This window comes from Halichoeres trimaculatus, unplaced genomic scaffold (genome assembly GCF_033239565.1).
Source record: "Halichoeres trimaculatus isolate MK-OKI-2021-1 unplaced genomic scaffold, fHalTri1.1 fHalTri1_scaffold_4, whole genome shotgun sequence".
Classification (NCBI taxonomy): Eukaryota; Metazoa; Chordata; class Actinopteri; order Labriformes; family Labridae; genus Halichoeres; species Halichoeres trimaculatus.
Window position 1 is genome coordinate 22,930,780 of NW_027437182.1, and position 21,332 is coordinate 22,952,111.

The following is a 21,332-nucleotide window of genomic DNA, read 5'->3' on the forward strand; positions in this document are numbered from 1 at the left end:
TTAGCCCTGTTTTGTCCAATTAACGGTCCAAATTCTACAAACTGTCAAATTCCTTTTACAGTACACAAAACAGCAAAACCTCATTAATGCTGGGATTACAGTATATTGTGTTGGCATTTCTGAAGAAAAGCTGTTCAGTGACTCATTTACTTACCATGACATAAATTTATTTTTTTGGAGGTTTTAGTACAAGTCTTAGCTAGAGTGAATTGTATTGTCTTGTTTTTGGCAAAATCTTTTTTATTATAGACTCTATTTGAGCCACATTTACCTGTCAAGTCCAGAAAAATATCACAATTTAAGAAATTAAGAGACAAAAAAGATGCATAAGACACATTTGGTTATGAAGTTTCCTGAAACAAGAGTTTTTTAAATCAATACATGTTTCTTACCCTGTTGGCAGATTTTTTGTTGTTGTTGTTTTTTTGCTTTTTTCTTTAAAACTTTAAATAATGATAATAATTTAAAGCCTAATAGGATTTTTTTTCTCTATCAGAAGAAAGACAAACACTTGCTTTGATTTCAGTTTTTGCAATGCACCTCCTGCACTTAATCCCATGAGTCCTAAAAGTCTTCTTACTCGACTTCACAGCATATAAATTAGTTTTATATCATTAATATTTACATCAGGTTTGCTGAAACAGGCTGAGCATGAGCTGAAATTAGATTTTGGATGCCTTTGCAAAAACTAGGTTTGAGTTGCAACATGCCAAAGAGAGCTCAGCATCAAACAGCACGAAGGAGCATGTTAATGATCATGTCGGCTTGAAGATTTGTGAAATGTTTCGTGTCTGTTTGTGTGCATCACGGTGTACTGCAAGATGTGTCCTGAGGTCAGACTGTAAGTGTGCGTGCTCACTGCAGATCTAATCACGCTAACAGCTGGTGCATCCTGCTAAACTGCTTTATATGCTTGCTATCAAAGGCTGCTTTGCGCAGACCCCTGCTGAGCCGCAGTGAACAGGTGTGTGAGATCGTGTGGGTGAGTGTGTGAGTGTACGCCTGTCTGAGGCTCACCTGCCACTAGCTGTGACAGTAGAGGCAGAGGATTTAAGGATAGAGGGGAAGAAGAAGACAGTTTGTTGGAATTTGTCTTTACTAATACACCAGCCAAAAACGGCTGAAAATCACAGTTTGTTCTCCAAGGGGTTTTTTGATCAACCGTGTATTCAGCACTTTCTTCTCCCAAGACATTTCTCAAAATAAAAGACCTGACCCTCACAGCTTCCTCCTTCCCATCAACACCCTAAATGGCTCCATGAGTGCTCAGTGTCACAAGAAGCAAAGCCATGGAGTGTTGTATAAGATGGAAAAAAGAAAGAAATAAACACTGGAAAGGTAAGACAGGGAAACACAAAGTGAGACAACAGGAGAGGTTGAACTTTTTGGGAAGCCGGGGTGAAAGAAAGTGCAAGGAGAAACTAGGGAGAGCGAGGAGAAAGTGCTGAGAAAAGGTGTTTGTGTGGAGCTTTTTGGTATCATTACTTAGATTGATTTTTTTTTTAGACTGTGACAGACCCACTGGACATTTTATGAAGACAAATACAAGGCCTGAAGTAGTGGAACAATAAGTAACTTACAGAAAGGAAAGACAGAGAGGCAGTTTGAAGTTTGCTTTAATTTAAATGAGTCAGTGGAGACAGACTGTCTGATGTCAAAGAGGTAAGTCAAGAGGAAGAGCCGGAAAAGATCCTGCAGCCTGCTGACTTCTTTTAACCCAGGAGACAGAGAGGAGAGTTTTATTATAAGACTGGAGAGCAGGAGATTAAATGTATGGTTCAAGGAGCTGCACTTTATTATTATATACTGGAGCAATGGCATAAAGGGAAAACAGGTGTAACTGAAGATATCCAAATTAGAATTTTACTGCACGCATTGATCCCCTCACTCTGCTTTTCACCTCTCAAACACTTTAGTCTTTAAACAACCCACTTTAGACAGATACAGATTTTTCAAAAGCCAATTCTGATAGCTAGCAAGGTGGTTGGCAGATTACTAATATATAACACCGGTATCATTCTGCTGTTTAGCATTCAGTTAAAAAGTATTCAGTGAGAAATCCATCGCTTCACTTTTCAACCTGATACAGATGTATCCCAATAAATGAGAATATTGTCTGAGTTAGTTTAGTTCAGTAGTTCAGTTCAAAAAGTGAAACCCATGTTTTATAGATTTAGAAGACACAGAGTGACATGTTTAAACCATTTGATTCTTTTAATTGTGATGATTACAGCTTACAGTCAAAGATAACCCATCTTATAAAACAAGAATATTACTTAAGACCAATGAAAATGGATTTTCAATGAAGAAATTTTGTACTTTAAAGGGGACATACCATGCTGATCCGTGGTTTAATTCTTACATATAAAATAATAAATTTGAAAACAAGACCTTTCACCCCCTGAATTTTCAAAAAATGAGATATTGTATTTTTTCTGATATCCTAGAACGAGATTTGATGCCTCTGAAAATAGGTCATTGACATTTGGCCGCGAGATTTCGACCTTCATGACGACACGAGGATCCTCTCTTTTTACTGGAGTAATCTGATAAAGCAGCTCCTCCTCTGTGAAGTCAGTTAGTCACACAACCGCTACCGAGGGATACACCCACCAAGAGCCGAGTATATAGGTATAAACTATACATGTTACAGTACCGGTTTGACTCACCACACTGAAGCGTCCTGAGATGATCTGTGTCGAGGTGGATTTTCTTCCTCCTAAACTGAAGAACCGCCCGGGTCTGACTCGGGGTCCAATACAAAAGAACGTGTCCTACACTCTGCTGTTTTATTCGTGCTATCAATGCCTTACGGTGAAGTTTTGGCAAACAGCAAACTCGCTCAGTCTGCTCCATTCAATGTGGCGATTTTGTAAATACTGCCATGCTGAAAAAACCGACCCCTGGCTCTACCCCCTCCGCCCCTCTGATAGAACTGACCAATCAGAGCACAAAGGGCTGTGACGTTGTGAGGTTACTGGAGGTCATTCTTGAAACAGAGCGTTTCAACAAGATCTTCAGAATGGCCTAAACTTAGGCTACTGAGAACGCTATTGCGGGGCAATGAAGGAACTAAATGACTTGTACTGAGGGCAGAAATGCTTTACAGGCATCCTAGTCTGACATAGTGAAAAGGAGAAACAAGCATGATATGTCCCCTTTAAGAGCAGCCTTGCTGGGTTACTGGGTCTGGAGTCTCTTTGGTGATTCCTACATGGAACGGTAAGGTAACTTTCATCTGAAAAGATGATTTTGAACCACTGAGCAATCGTCCATCTTTGTTCTCCTTAGCACAGGTAAGACTCTTCTGACATTGTCTCTGGTTCAAGAGTGACTTGACACGAGGAATGAGACAGTCCTTGACTCCCTGTGCTTGGTGGCTCTTGATGCTCTGACCCCAGCTATAGTCCACTCCTTGTGAAGTTCCCACACGTTCTTGCTTGTTTTGCTTGACGATCCTCTGAAGGCTGTGGTTCCCCCTGTTGGTTGAGCATCTTTTCTACATCACTTTATCTCCCCTCTTAATTTTCTTTGGGAATAAACGTTTGTGGCATTCCCTCCTTGTGGGTGGTGTCCATGGCAGTCTTGGGGAAAACTGTCAACTCAGCAGTCTTTCTCATGATTATGTCGCTAACTGAACCAGATGAAGAGACCAACAACTAAAACTAAATTTGTTTTCCCACAGTATTCTAATCTATTCACCTGCCATTTTAGTCAGGAGTTTTTTTAAAATGGGTTTTTGAAGTTAATGGCATAAAGAAATACATTGATTAATGCCAAAGATTGAAAAATGGCAAAATGGACTGAAGGGAAAGTGCTAACAATGCTCAAAGTAGCCACGCTGATGAGACCGCCTGCAGTGTCTGCAGACATTGTTACATTTTTCATCATCCTGGCAAACTGAAACACAGTCACACTCTGACTGTTTTGCTTGTAGTTAGAGACAGTTCAGGAGTTTAGTGCCCTCTACAAATAAACTTACGCCTCAAATATACCAAATATGTCTGCAGTCCAGCTCCACCCTGTTGCGTGTTGACTGTGTTTGTCAATTCACTCCGGCTGCATGCTCTGTCCAGAAAGCTGCATGACTGACGGACAGCTGGAGTCACGAGATGGAGAAGTTCCCATGCTCCCCACTCCACTGATAAGTCTCTCTCCGTTCATGTCGGGCTATAAAACCTCAAACCCGTGGACTCCTGGTCTGGCTCCACTCATTATGTCAGTTTATCGCCATGGTCAAGCTAAATACGAACTGTTTTTTTTTACACAGCTTATTTTATTTTTAAAGTCACTAGGTGTTTTTAGGTAGTTTCAGTGCACAACTTCCTGTCCTGCTCAATCTTCCCCATGCTGAATTTATATGTCACAGCTCAGTGTCAGGCAAAAATAGGATGGCTGTGTTTTATCTGCAAGCTGCTGAACCAGCCTCACAGCTGGACCACAAAGGAGCGGATCTAGTGTAAGTTGACAGGTTGACTTGAATGGAAATCTACAGACAGACTGGAGACACATCAGGTATATTTCAGCTGTTAGACCAAGAATCATGGGTAAAAACAGTTGATCGTTCTTAGAGTTTCTCACCCACTCCTCACTGAAACACCTACTGTCAAATAGTCAAGCTGACTGGGAGCCATCAGACAGAGCTCCCGGTCTAAAATGTACTCCTTAGTCCATCAACATTAGGTAAAATGATCTTGGATCTTGTTTATAATTTGATTTGGTTATTTAATTGTTGTTAAAAAGTATTTCTCTGTGTTTTGAATAGAAGCTAAATTAGCCTTACCTTTTGGTCTGCCCCCTCTCCCCCTTCCTAACATCCATCCTGCTGTCCTTGTCCAAGACCCTCATCCTATTCATACCTTATAAAAGTGTTGTCAGACTGCTTGGTGGTCTCCCAGCAACAGTGTTGCAGTGATTTAAGTGAGAGAAATGCCCTGGCAGAAAAACTGCAAACTGTGCAAACTGACCTTTTTTAAGAGGAGAAGAGAGGAGCAATCAGCACATCCAGGGTCACAGCTTCCATTCACTGTTTAAGTGTTTTATGTTTCTATATGGCAACCAATGTCCCTCAGGTTTCCAAATTATTCTCATCCCTCAGTGAGATTTCTCTATATCTGTGGAAAAAAAAGAAGAAAGAGGAGGAATTTAAGTTTTATCTAACCTTTCCTTTTTTCAGGTTTAATGGAGAGAGCTCTTTTTTTCTGTGTGAAGTCTGTATCTTCCCTCAACTAACCCATATTTCACTGTATGATTAACCGGTTACTGACAGTGCTCCCTTCAGATGGGTTAGATTAAGTGCCACAGATTGATCTGGTTTAAAAGCAGTCTGTGTTGTGGCTTCTCTTAAAACGACCCTCCAGGGATCGATCTCACTGCTCTGAACCAGCGAGCTGTATTAGCTAAGGATTTGATTGTCACAGGGGTCATTGAGGGTGTGTGTGTCTGTTCGTGTGTGTGTGTGTACACTGCTCTGAGCGCTGAGTCAAAGCGTTACTCAAACAGAGCATGTTAGCATGCTTGTGTTCATGCAGGAGGAACCACAGGCCAGTACTGAACACCACATTACAGATGTCCTATCAGCAGGAGGCTCAGAGATCACGTCAGATCACAGGCTGAGAGAGGAAGAGACAGGCTGTGTGTGAGACCGGAGCTGTACGTTTTCAGCTCAATAAGAGCTTCAGTATTGCAGCGTATGTGTCTCCTTTGTGCATTGTGTTGTTTGTATGTTGATGAGTATCCAAAGTAGTGCTTTGTAAAGCACTTTCTGACTGAAAGGCAACTGAAAGAGCTGTGTGTCAGGGGTTTCACTGTATTTCATCCTGGACTTCTGGCTGGTTTTGAACTGAAGGCTTACATTGTGGCAAACAAGTTTGAAAATCCACAACTTGTGTAAGCAGTGCCCTCACAGTTTATTATCTTCAAGACCACAAATAACTTTGAAACTCTGTCTGATGATTTTGTACCCGGTGGACTAAGCATGGTTTATAAATGAAAGGTGAAGAGCTAGCATGTTTCTCTTAGCAAGACAGGAAATCCCTGTACAATGGTAGATCTTAAATTATTCCTGTAATTACCCTTTAGTATATATGACCCATGACTGTTACAAAGTGTGTTAAGATATTGTTTTCTCTGAAAGATAGATACAACCCTGGATTTTAGTTTCTTGGATGAAATACTTAAAGCTATGGTCTACAATCTGAAACCCAGTTTGGCTGATGAGACACATTTGAAAAAAGCAGCCTCACTCACCCCTCCCCTCCGTGTTCCAGGATCCCGCCCCCCAGCTCATATCGCCCTTCTTTGCCTCCTAACAACACGCCCCCTCCAACAGAGCAAGAAGCCGGCCGGCAGAAAATGTAACAAACAAGACAATCATCCTCCTAGTAACACACAGGGGTAGCTTTTTCAACTGGACCAGCGCGATCAAAACCATGAATTAGCCGGCAAAGCAGGTCTGGCTTTGCCACTGCCAGCTGATCAGAGCAGAGCTGACTGTGAGGGCGAGGCTTTACCTTTCTTAGCGTGTCTTCACCAGCTCAGTATACAATGCTAAAGATGTGTGGCTAACTTATGCTAAAATCTATTGACAGAGTCCATTCTGACCAGCAGTGTTCAGTCATTAGCCAGTACAGGCACAGACTAACCAGAGTTATTCAGCTGACATCTCCCACTGTGGTAAAAGTCATTGCCTGTTCAACAGAAACTCAGCTGTCTCTGCTTCAGTCTTCAGTCCCAAATCTCTCTGCAGCTTTTCCACCATTTCTCCAATATTCAGTCTCTGTTGGCACCTGTATCGCTCATAATTCTTCCTTGCTTCAGCCCTTTCCTTGAAACTTTTTCATTTTCTTCCCTTCCCTGTGGAGGGTAACAGTAACAGCTTCCTGGTTTTGGTCTTCTCTGGCTCCATGACACTTCGGTAGCTGAGCACCTAGCTGACGTGAGAGGGGTAGTGGGGAAGGACGAGGTGGGACCATGGGCATGATGTTGCGAAGCGAGGGAGACAGGGGATTGGATGGACTCACGGACCAATCCAAACGCACATGCCATGCACGGTTCGGGTTGGTCAACTAGTATGCAGCATTGCAACGGATATACTCAATGAATTTTTTATATTCTTTTTGGTCTTTATATTGTGTAGATTGGACAATAGGACCAAAACAGCCCTATAAAATGTGTTATTAAGATGTACAAAGCTTCCAAATCGTAGACCATAGCTTTAAGGACACAGAATATCTCGGATTCTGTTATAGATTTCCAGATATTGCTTTGGAAGATCAAACCCAATCCCTGGTATGTCAGATAACAACATTTTAAAGTTGTGCTAATCATTTCTTTAACAGTTTTAAGTAATATTTGCACTTGGCCTTGAAAAATATAGTTGATGTGGTCATGGATGTCCAGAGGGTTTTATAAAGGAAACCTTTATTTTACACTTGCTGACAATCGAAATGCACCTCACAATCACTTTTTACACATCTGTACAAAAATATTTCTGCTGTAATTTAAATCACGGGTTTGAGATTCCTCCACATGAGGCAAGCGTGTTAATCCAATGAGTAGATGTCAGACTGCATGCTAACAGAGCCGGTTTCTGCATGAACACAGAGGAGGGTCGCCGGCTAAACTGGGTCATTTGGAACACCAACACATCAACCAATTATGGCCAATTAATCCTACCATCCCCGCTCTGGATCTCTCTATTTAACTGGCTTGTTCTGCTCCATTTGACAAACACTTCTTCTGACAGCTGATGTACCATTTCTTTCTCTCTTCTTTCTCCCTCTTACACACAGGCACACAGTAGCTAGCAAGTGAGGCTGATCAAATAGCTTTACAGACAAAAATGTCAAATGTTTAAGCTGTAAATCTATTATTAATGTAATTTTCATAATTTTACTATCATATAAAAATGATTAAATGATGAAGGTTTAAAGTTAACTTCCTGGAACATATCACACTGCAAATAACTGAAATCTCATCAAGTGTTCTTGTCTTATTTTAAGTCAAAATTGTCTTTTTATACTCGATATGAGCCACATTCAAATAAAATCTGCCAGTGGAACAAGAAAAATTTGCTTGAAAATTTGCTCAAAACTAGAATAATGTTCTGATACAAGTAACTGTTTTCTTGTTCCATTGGCAGATTTTTTTAACTTGTTAAAAGCGATTCAGACCTCTCTTTTTTTTTCTTTAAATAACTTGAAACAACACATTTTTCAGGACTGGTCAGGTGAACATGGATAGGGATGGGTACTGAATTAGGTACTTTTATAGGTACCGACTAGATTCTGTCACAAGTACCGGGTACCGATTCACGTAAACCAAAAGGTACCATGTTTAGGTATCTAAGTGCATCCTTGTGACTGTGAGGGACTGGAAGAGTAGGTGATTTTCCATGCAGGGAATGAACACAGCATTGCAAAGTCGTATATTAAAGAACATATATTTTAAATGGTAAAAATATTTATATCCTATTATTAGACAAATTGTTGTTTTTTTCACCACGTTAACACAAAAAAGTACTGAAAATTGGTACTGTGGAGTACCGGTACCTATTACCAGGTACTAGGCATCGGTATCCCTAAATGTGGCTCACATTAAGTGTAAATAGACATTTTCTTCTGAAAATAAGACAAAACACTTGATAAGATTTCGGTATTTTGCATTGTAGCTTATTCACCAATCAAACAGCCTCTTAACTGTTAATTTAACAGTCCCATATACAGGGATTAGAAACAAATCCTTAGCCGTTCTTACATGCAGATCTGTTTTGATCATCAAGTTAAGTTAAAATGTCATTTCATGGTAACTGATGTGACTCTATTTGATGGGTGTTTCTGCCTCATTTGCTCCCAACATATTTTTTCCCCTCCATACAACCAATGTCTGCTGAAACTCTTGTGGATGATAATCTGAGTGGATTAAAATAGTTTGCATACCACCACAATCTATTTTTATCAACATTTACCCAGAGTCCCGTCCACTTTAAGAGTTTCAGAGAGACTAAGATGTTATTCAAAGATGGAAGCAGGTGCACCATGGGTAGTATTAGAAAGGACTTATTTGGCAGTGGCTGCACTCAAGTCCCTGAGCTGTCAGGACAGTGATCGATGCTGGATCTCCTCATCCAGAGGAAGAGGAGAGGATGAAGCTGTTAAGCTATGCTGTCAGTACCGTTCAGGTGTAAGTGGATCATCACATTCAGATCTCCACACCTCTGTGACATAAGCAGTTTAGCAGCTGTGATTCCTTTGCAACCAGACAGGGTGGGTGTCATCTCGCATGGACCTGTGTGAACCACTTGCTTGCTAATCTTCAGCAGGAACGATGAAGCAGCAAAGCACTCCGTTATTTTTATGTATCCAAAAATTGAAGCCTGGCTCAGTTAGTGTTTGCCCAAACTTCACACAGATCTTTGCCATGTGAGTGTGAAGGTGTGTGCTTGGCCTGCAGTCCTGTCCACTCTCTGGGTGTGACGTGCCTCATTATTTTGTGGGCTCTCAGGCAGCCTCACTGTCCTTGTGTAGTTGTGAGAGTCCTGCAGGGCGGGGAGCGGTGTTCTGGTGATGCGTTCAGCCTAATGTTCCACTCTCTGCAAGGCTCCGCAGGGTGTAGCAGTTCCCAACAGCGTGAATGTCAAGAAGAGAATATTTTCTGCCAGAAATGTGCTCTGGGGGAATTATTAAATAAATTATATTCTCAAGCAGGGTTACAAACAATATTCTGTGAAAACGAGGGATAGGGCTCTAATGGAGAAGCAGTGACCTGAAGGTCTCGTCTTTACAGCAGAGAAATGTCTGCGTTTGTCACCTGCTGAAGGAAATAATTAAAACGAGCATTTCTTTAGTGAGCCCAAAGCAGTAAATAACCCACAGACAGAGTAACAATTACCATTTTAAGCAGCTGATTGTTATATTTAAACATCTTTATTGAACAGCTTCATCTAGCATGTGTGTACCAGAACATTTTCTTCAGTGCTGTTTGAATAACCCAGGACATAAAGTCTGATAACATAATTGAATGTGAAGTTTATTAGATTGAAAAAGAGTTTTACAGAGGTGTAAGTTAAATCTAACTGCAGATAGTTTCTTTTAAGGACAAACATGAACACATCTTATGTAAGGGTCACATTAAGCACCATATGAGCCTCCTTTAATTGACTGTCTGGTACAGATGACTTTCAAATCCCCTCAGGGAACTTCTTCTTCTTGACTAGAATGAATCAAGATTGTCTCAAATGTATCTGTTGATCTCATTAAAGTATAAAAGTCATCTTACAGAGAATAAAACATCAGCACTTATCCATATCAAATGCCTAGTTGTTACCAATAATGTTATTTATTTCAAAAGATAATCAGAAATTTCTGTAGCTTTTTGTTTTAAAGGTAACTTCTTATTTAATATGAAAACATTTGAAATTGTTTCCACAGTTTTTGATCTTCTCAAACTGTGAGCTAAAAATCTGAATGTATTCTTTAACACGTGATGGCATGAGAACATTACAGCTTCCAGCTTGCCAGACTTAATGTTATCCAACTAATTACATTCTTAAATGACCAAAGCCTACAGCCTAAATCTTTATTGAACATACTGGCCTGTTTATGACTTTAGCCTGTTGATCCACTGTGAAAAAGCCGTGCTACACACCCAGCCAGGGAGGTAGATTAGCAACATAAAATAAACATTTTATTTTCCAATCCCTGCTCCCCAACCCACAAGTGTTGCTAAACTGAAAAATCAGAAATGACTTATCTGCAAATAGAATAGAATAGAACTTTATTGTCATTGTAACAAGTACAATGAAATTGAAGTCACAGCAGCAATCAAGAAAACAAAAGTAAAAAAGTGTATAGAAAGTGCAAAAGGTCTATAAGAAAATAGATGATGACAGCTTGTCCATCATTCTCCAGTTCAGCCAGCCTCCACCTCCACAGGGTCCAGGACTGAGCTTCTTCAGTCATGCTCCATCTCTGTCTCCTGTATCCTGTCTGCTCACAGCAGGTGAAGCTCTTCCAATGTGGCGTTGGTGTCTGATGTTAGCTTTATTAGCCATGTCTGTGAATAGCATGATGCTAGTCTGCCCTCTGGTATTCCCTCTGTTGCTGGGTTAGCACAGCTAGCTTGTCCATCTTATTGGAGATAGATCTTAAGTTCCCAATAACGATGGATGGAAGGACAGGTCCATGTTGTCACTTCTTAGCTCACACCTGAGAACCAGCACGTCGTCCTCACCTCCTTCTCCTCACCTTGTGGGAAAACATAAGGCCTTACACCAGTTAGCAATGACATGCTACAGGCTGCTAACAGCTGAGTTCACATGTAAACAATGCAGCCATGGTTACATTTAGGATCTCCAGACAAACACAGGAGAAAAAGTAGTAAAAATAAGCCACAAAAAGTTTGGTGTCCATGACCAACAAATGAGCCATACAAAGTAATGATCCACTCCAAATACAAAGATTACGAAATAGAGACGAAAAAATAACAAGAAACGGACAAAGAAGAGAGAGCTGCTGCAAAAGGCAGTCATAGCAAACAGTGATAACAAAACCAAGCAGAATAATACGTAAGGGTCTCTCTGTGTGGATTTATGTTAAAGTATTGTAAAAAGGATAGTCTTATTTGAGTAAAGTGGGTTTTTTTTGTCGTTTTTATTTTTATAAAAAAAAGAATAATACCTAACGGTATGGGCGATGACTGTGCAGCTGTCCGGTCTTCCTGAACTGGAGGATGCTGAAAAGCTGACCAATCTGATGAACCCACCCTGCCAACTGGCACATCCACCATTATCTACCTGCAGACAGACAGCAAAGATCCACACACAGACAACAGCTCTCACTCAGAGATACACATCTACAACACAAACTAAACAGGCATCTGAAAACAAACCCAGCTGCCACAGAAAGCAGAATAATAAATTCAATACAGCCAAAACTATAGCACCTTGATCTTCTATAACAGATTTTAATGATAATGTTTCTAAACTTTTAACTTCCTAAAATAACTTTCTACTGTACTTTTTTGTAACAAATAACTTTGGTGGATTGGTCAACATATGGTACTGTTGTAAGTAATTCTGGCAGCAGGATGGTGTATTTGGGATCTGATCAAAATAAGCTTCATTGTGTGTTTATTGTTACAAAGGAACACTTCCCCTAGTTGTCAGTACAAGTGCTTGATCTGTTTTTGGACAACAATAGAGCTTCTGGCACGTGGTAAAACATTTATTAGGCTTAACACTCAATACCCAGTATTAGCTGCTTTGGGATTTAGTGAGGATAAAACCTGTTTATTACCTAAGTTTGTGCTGCCTGTGGGAGAATTTCCTAAATCCTGCCAAACTGGCACCAGAGTCTTTTTTCAGAATCACCTCTTCCTCCACTGTTGCTTCATCCTCCTCTATTTAACTCAGCTGAACTGACACACAGGTATCCACCCACTCTGCCAGCTCAACAGGTATTGATTGACCTCACCAACACCAAGTGGTTTGAAAGCTTTGAGCACGCTGCTGCACGAAGGCTGAGAGGATTCAAAGTGTTGTTAAAATGTAAATTTATTAGCTGCGTGTGTTTTAGTGTGTGTATGTGTGTGTTTTGGCAAAGAAATGTGTCTATGTTGTGCTGCGTGGGTGTGTGTGAGTCATATTAAAGCCTCCTTTACTCCTTCTGAAATACAAGCAGCTGCAACACAGCCAAAGACATATGAGAATGTGTTTGTGTGTGCACGACCGACGTGAGAGCAATTTATTTTGTTATTCATAATACCTTTGTTATCCCTTTACAAATGTTTAATGTTGCATTTCATTAACAGACTGTGGTTCATCAGTATCACCAAGCAAAACATGTTTGTTCTGTGGGACTACTTTTCATTGTTAAATTTAAACACTGACCTGAGAGGATGACAGGTAAACAGTCAGTCTAACACCTGTACCAGGTGGCAAAGTACCAAGAAGGCAGCGGTTCCATTTTATTTTTAACAACAAACTAAAGTTTAGCAGCTACAGTGCTGCATATTGACTTGCACACAAAAGGGTGAGAAAACAGGAATAAGACTCAAACTTGAACATGCAACAGACGTGCTACTGTATCAGAAGCTGCAGCACTGCACACTGGGGTGATATGAAGGCTGTGTGAGGCTTTCTGCACCAACCTGACGAAAGGAAACGAGATGCACAGAATCAGAATGATGAGAACGCGTGTGGCTATGATACTTTCTACTATTCTGTGAAGCGTCTGTTCCCAAACTGTAGAGGGCGGTGCATCACAAATGCATGTCTTCCACAGCACTGGACTAGAGAAGTAAAAGTTGTTAACACTGGTTACATTTCTTTTTTTAGCCAACTCCTCTTCTCTAGCCAGTTTGGCCGCAACTTCAAGCCAGGATTTGTTTATTAGGGCTGGGACGATATGCTTTTCTATCAAAATGCACATCACATAAGTCAGAGAGAAACATTTCACCCTCTGCTGGAGAAAAGTGGTAACTTTTTTCCAATCCAGTTTATAAACAAAGACTGACAGAATTTGAATTTGAAAAAAAAAAAATTGACAAAGAAACACGGTGTTGATATTGTCAAACAAAAAATCCCATTGTTGTAATTTAAGATTTTTTCTTCCACCCCTATTGATTATCATATAGTTATCATGGTGATCTCTGTGTGATGATCACATAAATGCTGTTTTTTTTGTGCTTCAGACACGAGGAGCTCCAGTTCATCCGAGTGTCTCAATGAATGCATTAGAAATTTTTTGAGATGCACAATGCGGAAATTTTCCACTTGAAAAAGACCACGTCAGGGGGAACATCATTCATCCACACAAAGCCTCACGAAGACCTCGCGGACGTGTCAAGCATGAACAAAGCTTAAGCAAGATATGACCGACATAAACAAGTCTGCCATCAGCAGCACCTCGCCACTCTGGAACCAACACAGCTATATTCACAAAATGAAATAACAGGCAGATACAACTTAAAGAGGGGTATTGTTCTTTCCCATGTGTAAAACATAGACGTAAAGTAACAATGCCTGCATGTTCTTAAACCACTACTCTGTAATATATTGTAGAAATCCCTGAGTTTGTCTGTAAACTGTAGGAAAACATTTAGCCCTAAGATTAAGTCTTCACATAGAGGTCATAACATATGGGTCTGTTGGCTGGTTTCTGTCACCGTGGAGTGTCAGACCTCAAACACCAAGGTCTGCTTATAGCTCTTCCCCATAGACTGTATATAGAGTAGACAGTGTGGCTCTACCATTAATCATTGTACAGTTTTGAAGCCAAAATACCCCTGTCACAGGCCCAGCCATTGGCAGAAATTGCAGCCAGATTCTGCACAGTACAGACGATGAGGGATTCTGGGAGAATCTGAGTGGAGCTGGGTGACAAAAATAACTATTATTTTTTTCTTTTGAGAGTCTAATCACTTATTGACTCTAACTCCTGACTTATTTTATAATCCCTGGAAAAAATACACAAGAACGGCAGCTGTCAATCATCATTAAACACTCGTTTTTAACCTTGTATAACTAATGAAAACGAACATTGTCAGAAAAAAGAGGACTTGGATACAAGGCAGCCATATGATATCTTCAAATCACCACAACAATCGGACATGAGAAACATTTCTACAAGGAGTATTAATTTTTCAAAGTTTGACCACAGCCCACCTGGAATGGCTGGAAAGCCGGATTTTTTGACCTATACTGCAGCTAGCCACCAGGGGGAGCAGTTTTTGTGGAGACCTCACTTTGAGCTGAGTCCATTTTTTTTTAAGTCTATGCTCTGACACCAGCAGGCCTCCAGAGGGCCGGCCAATAAGTGGGGAAGGGGTTTGAGAAGAATAGGGATTTTTTTTCTAGACTGTGAATCATGTAAAGGTGCTGTGGGCACCAGAGGGACAGGATAAACCTTTAAAATTAACTCAATACCCCCTCTTTAAGGGCTCCTCCACACAAATCAGACAGACAATCAGGGCATAGGCTCATTATCTTAGCATCAAGAGGCAAAACCTCGGGTGAAAAATATCCTCCATTGAAGCTAATTTTTTGTGTTTTGCAAGTGAGCTCAAAACTTTGCTTGAAAGACAACAAGGATGTTTTATAAATTAGAGTGCTCATCATATGGCATCTTCAGGAGGTGTAAACTGCTGCTTGACGGCTTCCAATACTGTGCCATACAGTAAGAAGTAAAACAATAGAGTATAGAAATGTAATATTTTCAAACTGTCACTGTCACAGTGCCTGACAGTACAATCCAATAAGTGCTGACTCCCATCTACAGAGCGCTCCAGTTTCCATCAAACTCCACATGATACACCCTCTTCTGATTGACGTTATCCTCCTCGGCCTGCAGGGAAGAGGCTGACACTTTAATCAACACTCATTCAGGCCGGGCTGTGGTACGACTATAAGTTCATGCATTTCTACATGAAAGCACTAACGTCTCTCCCCACATTGCATGTCTGTGGTCCTCTGTGGGCTTCTCTGCTGTGTTGGTGTCAACTGTACAGTGGAGAAAAAAAAAATCAATTTCCTCCAAGGGGATTAAGAAAGTAATTCTTCCACTCCTTCCTCTGACTCATTATTCATAAACTGTGGATGTCATCACAGTGGGATTATGCAAGTAAATATTTTTGGAATTTTAATGCAGTTTATACTTTGTCCAAAGATTGAGATATATGGGATGAACTGGGCTCCATAAATTCAATATGTTACATTATTCATAAGCTGTATGTCATCATTATGAGTGGTTAATAAGTCTGCAATTCAGAGCAGTTTGAAATGAGAATTTACAGAGCAGAGCGAAAGTGCTGAGTCATAGATATGATAATTGTCCGGACTGTGAACATCTTTCTGAAAAGTCTTTAGTTGCTTGATGGGATAAATCTTGCAGTGATAAGTGAAAGAGTGATTGCTCATCTCTTATAACCGCTGCTGAGGAGTCCTTAAGCAAGACATTTGAGCCCAAACTGGTGTTACAGTAAAGCCGCTTATGAACCAGATGAACAGACTGTGGCTCTGCTAGGCAGCTTGTGTGTGTGTGTGAGAGAGAGAGAAAGAGAGACAGAAGTTTTGTAAGAGGGATCAAGATTTATCATGAGAGACTTAATAATGATAGTTAAAATAATTTCAGTCACACAGTGCATACAGGAGGCAGCACACATGCAGCTGATCGTATACCATCATACAATAAAAAGAAAACTCATCATCAGACATGATTGAGTTAAATTTAATGTTTTTTTTTTGTTATAAGTTTTTTTTTTTTTGCATTTTTTGCATTTTTTTTTTCCTGAAAACTTGATTCAAAGTGCTCCTGCTTCTCCGCCCAGTGCTCCTGCTTGTTTGCTCTGAGTGGTCACTTTCAGAGTGCAGTGAGCTGTTGGTGCAGGCAGAGGCTGACCTCCAGCAGCCAGAGCTTACAGTCACTTCATTTCACAGTCAATTTACCAAAAGTCTCATTCTGAACACACACTCTCTCTGTCTCACTGCAGGTTGGAGTGGGTGGAGATCATTGAGCCGCGCACGCGGGAGCGGATGTACGCCAACCTGCTGACCGGCGAGTGTGTGTGGGACCCTCCGCAGGGTGTATGCATCAAGCGGACCGGTGACAACCAGTGGTGGGAACTGTTTGACCCCAACACCTCACGCTTCTATTACTACAATGCCTCCACCCAGCGCACCGTGTGGCACCGGCCGCAGGGCTGCGACATCATCCCCCTGGCTAAGCTGCAGACTCTGAAGCAGCACACTGATGCTACTAATCCCCGGCCTGCAGGTGGAGGAAGGGCGTCAGCTGATAACAGCCCAGGACGCAACAGTGGGGTCAGCAGAGAAGGAAGCACCTCCTCTTCTCTTGATCAGGAGCTCTCTGAAAAACAGGGCAACAGAGAGGAGGCCGACAGGTAAGAGTGCTGCTCAGAGGATGCATCAAATGACAGAGACTCACCATGAAATTACTGTGAGAGCTACACGTCCAAAAAAGAAACAGAAAAGTTTAATCAACAGAATTTATGAAGAATGAGTTATGTTACATTCCTGCTCTATTGTCCAAATTATTTTTTTTTCATATCTTTAAAGTCCAGTGTATCTCTCCCATCTACAACCTGTCCGTGAAGATAAGTGTGATCAAGCTCGAGGGCTGTGTCAACTTTTCTTTTAAGTCGAGCTGATTCATCTGAATCTGATGTCAGCAAAGTTGTGAAGTTAAGCTTCAGTCATGTTCTGACTTTTCTTTGACGTTCTTTGAATTATTATGAGGTTCTCACTCACCGTGCCTCAAAGAGCAACAGCTCAGAAGCCTTAGAGATACAGAAGGACACCACTGAACGCTTTTCTAAGTTTTCAGCCACACAATGATGACAATAATAATAATAATAACAACAATAATAATACATTTTAGTTGTGGGTGTCTTTCATGACACTAAAGGTCACCTTACATAACAAATTATAAAAACAAGAACAGTCAATTACATAAAAACAACAAACAACAGAAGTGAGGATGGTGAGGTTATCCAGCAAAAGCTTGATGAAACAAATGAGTTTTAAGCTGGGATTTGAAAGAGGAGAGACAGGTAATGTCCCGGATGGTTTGAGGCAGAAAGACCCAGAGACAGGAAGGCAGTATGGCTGAAGATGAAGATAAGGTGAGCAGAAGGTGAAGCAAGGAGCATGGAGGAAGAAGACCAGAGAGTCCTAGAGGGTGTATAGGTGTGAGGGAGATCAGAAAGGTATGGAGGTGCGAGGAGTAGGAGAATCTTATAGATAATGCAGTATTTGATTGGTAGCCAGTGCAGCTGGTAAAGAACAGGAGTGATGTGATTCAACCAAATTAGGCGTTATCAATTAGTGTCTAATTCAGAAGTTTGAAGCATTGACTGGGGCCTCATTGGAAATGCTGAACTGAAGTTAGCTTCGTTTGGGTTGAGGTTAAGAGTAGGGCTGAACGATTATGGTAAAAATAAGAATCCTGATTATTTTAAGTGATATTGAAATCACAATTAATATACACAATTATTCATTTATTCAAAAACTCAGTACTGATTTAAACACAACTTTAAAGAACCAGCAAGTGGCACATACAGTATTATTGATACACATAAGTCACACACACTCGCTGTGGCTGCACATGAAGCACAGGAACTTGCATACATCTACACTGTGTGGCATATTAATTGTTTTTCTTTGATTATATCGTTTTTATGATTGTCAGATGGCAAAATTGAAATCACGATAAAAATCCAATTCATTGTCCAGCCCTAGTTAAGAGGCAGGGCTTGAGTCTCTTTGCAGACAGCTGCAGGATGACCACATCCGTCAAGTCAACCATGCCCATACACCACTCAGAGGTTTATTAACTTTGAAAATAACAAGTCAGGAAGATATTTAATGTCAATGCTCTGTGTTTTTTGAACCAGGCTGTAAACATCTTCATTTTTGTTTTAAAATCTGTTTTTTTTTCACTGGGGTGTATGATGTTTCTGGTGTTTCTGCAGCCAGCCTCAAGCAGACTCTCAAGAAACTGTTTTTGATGCTTCATATTTCTAGACCTGAGGTTACTTAGTTGAAATCCACCTTGTTTGAACTCCAACCTACACGCCATCAGCATCTGTCCTGTAAAGGTCAGGACCACCCGTCAGTTCCTCTCTGTCCTTTTGCCCTTTATCACTTTCCCTGTTATCAGCCCATCCCCTCTTTCAGTTTCTGTCACTGCCTGTTAATTTCTCTTCTCTCTCACCTTCAGAGCCTGTCACCAGCCTTTACGCTCACTTTCTCTTTCCCTCCCTCCCTCCTTCTCTTTCTCTACCTCCCTTCCTCCCTCTCTTTGCACTCAGCATCCTCCCTCCCCTCCTATTTGTCAAACCAGTCTTGGTGGCTTGTTTGCAGTAATCTGCTGCGCTCTGCTGTGATTGGTGGATATGCTTGTCTGGGGTCACAGTGTCCTGTAAATGTCTTCTTTACTACAGCAAGAGGACACACACACACACACACACACACACACACACACACACACACACACACACACACACACACACACACACACACACACACACACACACACACACACACACAAAGTTTATAACGTGCATGTGTCCTAGCTGCCCTAGCTGGTCATAAACATTGTGTTCGCTCAAAGCAAATCACTAATGGAAGGGATGATTACAGACTCTGCCTGTTTGAGGCTCAAGGAGAACAGCATTTATGGTGACACTGACTTGTCAGAACAACATTTTGTTGGAATCAACAATAGTTATGACATTGTGACCATTACTACAAGCATCAGCATTATTTGACTGTCTTCTGATTACTTTCAGCTACACCAGTTTCATTTAGTTCCTGATGTTTAAAACCAACATTTCCTGCTTCTGCTTCTCCCATTAAAACAGTGGATAAGAGAGTAAGGATGTTTTCTAAAACTGAAATCTAAATTTAGACATCCTGGTTCTGTTTGTCCGTTGGTTAGTTTTATATTTATCAGAAGACAAGCAAACTGTCACACTGAAAAACTCATGGAGATGTGAGGGATGGATTTAAGATTTTTCATGGATCTGCCCTTACACCATGATGGTAATTTACCTAACTCCATCGACAGAGTTTTATCAATCATGAATATTCTTAGAAAAAAAGCATCGAAAGGCTTTCCTGTGTTAGTGCACCTGGAGAGTATTCACAGCAGTTCACTTTTTCCAATTTTTGTTATGTTACAGCATCAACCAAAAATGGAATGAATTCTTTTTTTTCTCCTCAAAATTGAGCTCAGGTGCATCCTATTTTCTCTAATCATCCTTAGGATGTTCCCACAGATTAGTTAGAGTCCACCTGTGGTAAATTCAGTTTATTGGACATGATTTGGAAAGGCACACACCTGTCTATATAAGGTCCCACAGGTGACAGAGTATGTCAGAGCCATAGACTGTATAAAACATGGACGTAGTCTCACCAAGGTCACCCGTCTGTTTCTGAAATGGAAAATGAAGCACATCAGCTATAGCGGCCATATTGGTAGTGGTAAGGGCTTCGCGCACAGCCATAGGGCTCCGGCTGTCACATGACCCTCAGCTGTGCCTCTTATTGGAGGAGCTCGCGATCTTAATATCCTCTGAACGGCCAAGTTAGAAAAAAAATTCACCCCCCGTACAGTGGGTGCCGGTAGTAAAATTAGCGTCTCAGACAGGAGACGTTTTTTGAACCAGGCTGTAAACAGGTTAATTTCTGCTATGAATACGGCTTTTTTTGGCTTGGTGTGTATGTGACTTCTGGTACCTCTGGAGCCAGCCTCAAGCAAACACTCGAGAAACAGCAGAATTTAGCACTTCAGCATTGTCTCATATTCTCAGACCGGAGGTTGCCGCTTGGTCAGAGCACACCAAGCATGAAGTCAAAGGAATTGTCTGACCTCTGAGATAGGGCTGACTCGAGGCATTAATCTGGGGATGGGTACAGAAAATTATCTGCTGCTTTGAAGGTCCCATTGAGCACGGTGGCATCTATTAACTGTAAATGGAAAAAGTTCAGAACCACCCAGACTCTGCCTAGAACTGGCCGTCCATATAAACTGAGGCATCAGGTGAGAAGGCCTTAGTCAGGGAGGTGACCAAGAACCTGATGGTCACTCGGTCAGAGCTCCAGATGTCCTCTGTGGAGGACCTCCCAGAAGGACAACCATCTCTGCAGCAATCCACCAATCAGGCCTGTATGGTAGAGCAGCCAGTGACCTGTGAAAGGCATATGGCAGTCGAGAGGAGGAGTTTGCCAAGAAAGAAAATTATCCCTTCTGATGAGACAAAAGTAAAAAGCTTTGGTGTGAATATCAGGCGCCATATTTGGAGGAATCAAGGCACCGCTCATCACCTGGCCTATACCATCCCTACAGTGAAGCATGGTGGTGGCAGCATCATTCTGTGGGGATGTTTTTCAGATGAAGTAGTCAGGATTGAGGAAAGATGAAATCAGCAATGTGCAAAGACATCCTGGATGAAAACCTACTCCAGAGCTCTTTTGACCTCAAACTGCCTAAAGATAGGTGTGCCAAGCTTATGGCATCATGTTCAAAAGACTTGAGGCTGCCAAAAGTGCATCAATAAAGTATTAAGTTCAGGCTGTATATACTTATGAACATGAGATGTCTTGGTTTCTTATTTTTTTATAAAAAATTAAAAGAAACATTTTTATGTTGTCATTATGGGGTGTTGTGTGTAGAATTTTGGAGAAAAAATGCATTTATTCCATTTCAAAGTGAGACTGTAACACCACAAACATCTAAGTTATTGCAGTTAGAAGTCAATGTAAGGCTGAGTCAAGTGCAGAGCTGGAGCTGGAGATGGGCTCTGGAGAGAGT

General features: G+C 41.1%; 1 protein-coding gene across 1 annotated transcript in view; it reads left to right on the forward strand.

Annotated features, from left to right (window-relative positions):
* Nucleotides 1–21,332, forward strand: part of arhgap39 (Rho GTPase activating protein 39) — a 96,298-nt gene that overhangs the window by 51,714 nt on the left and 23,252 nt on the right. The window contains exon 2 of the mRNA XM_074667653.1: nt 16,489–16,899. Coding sequence (XP_074523754.1) covers nt 16,489–16,899 — 411 coding nt within the window. The remainder of the gene's footprint in view (nt 1–16,488; nt 16,900–21,332) is intronic.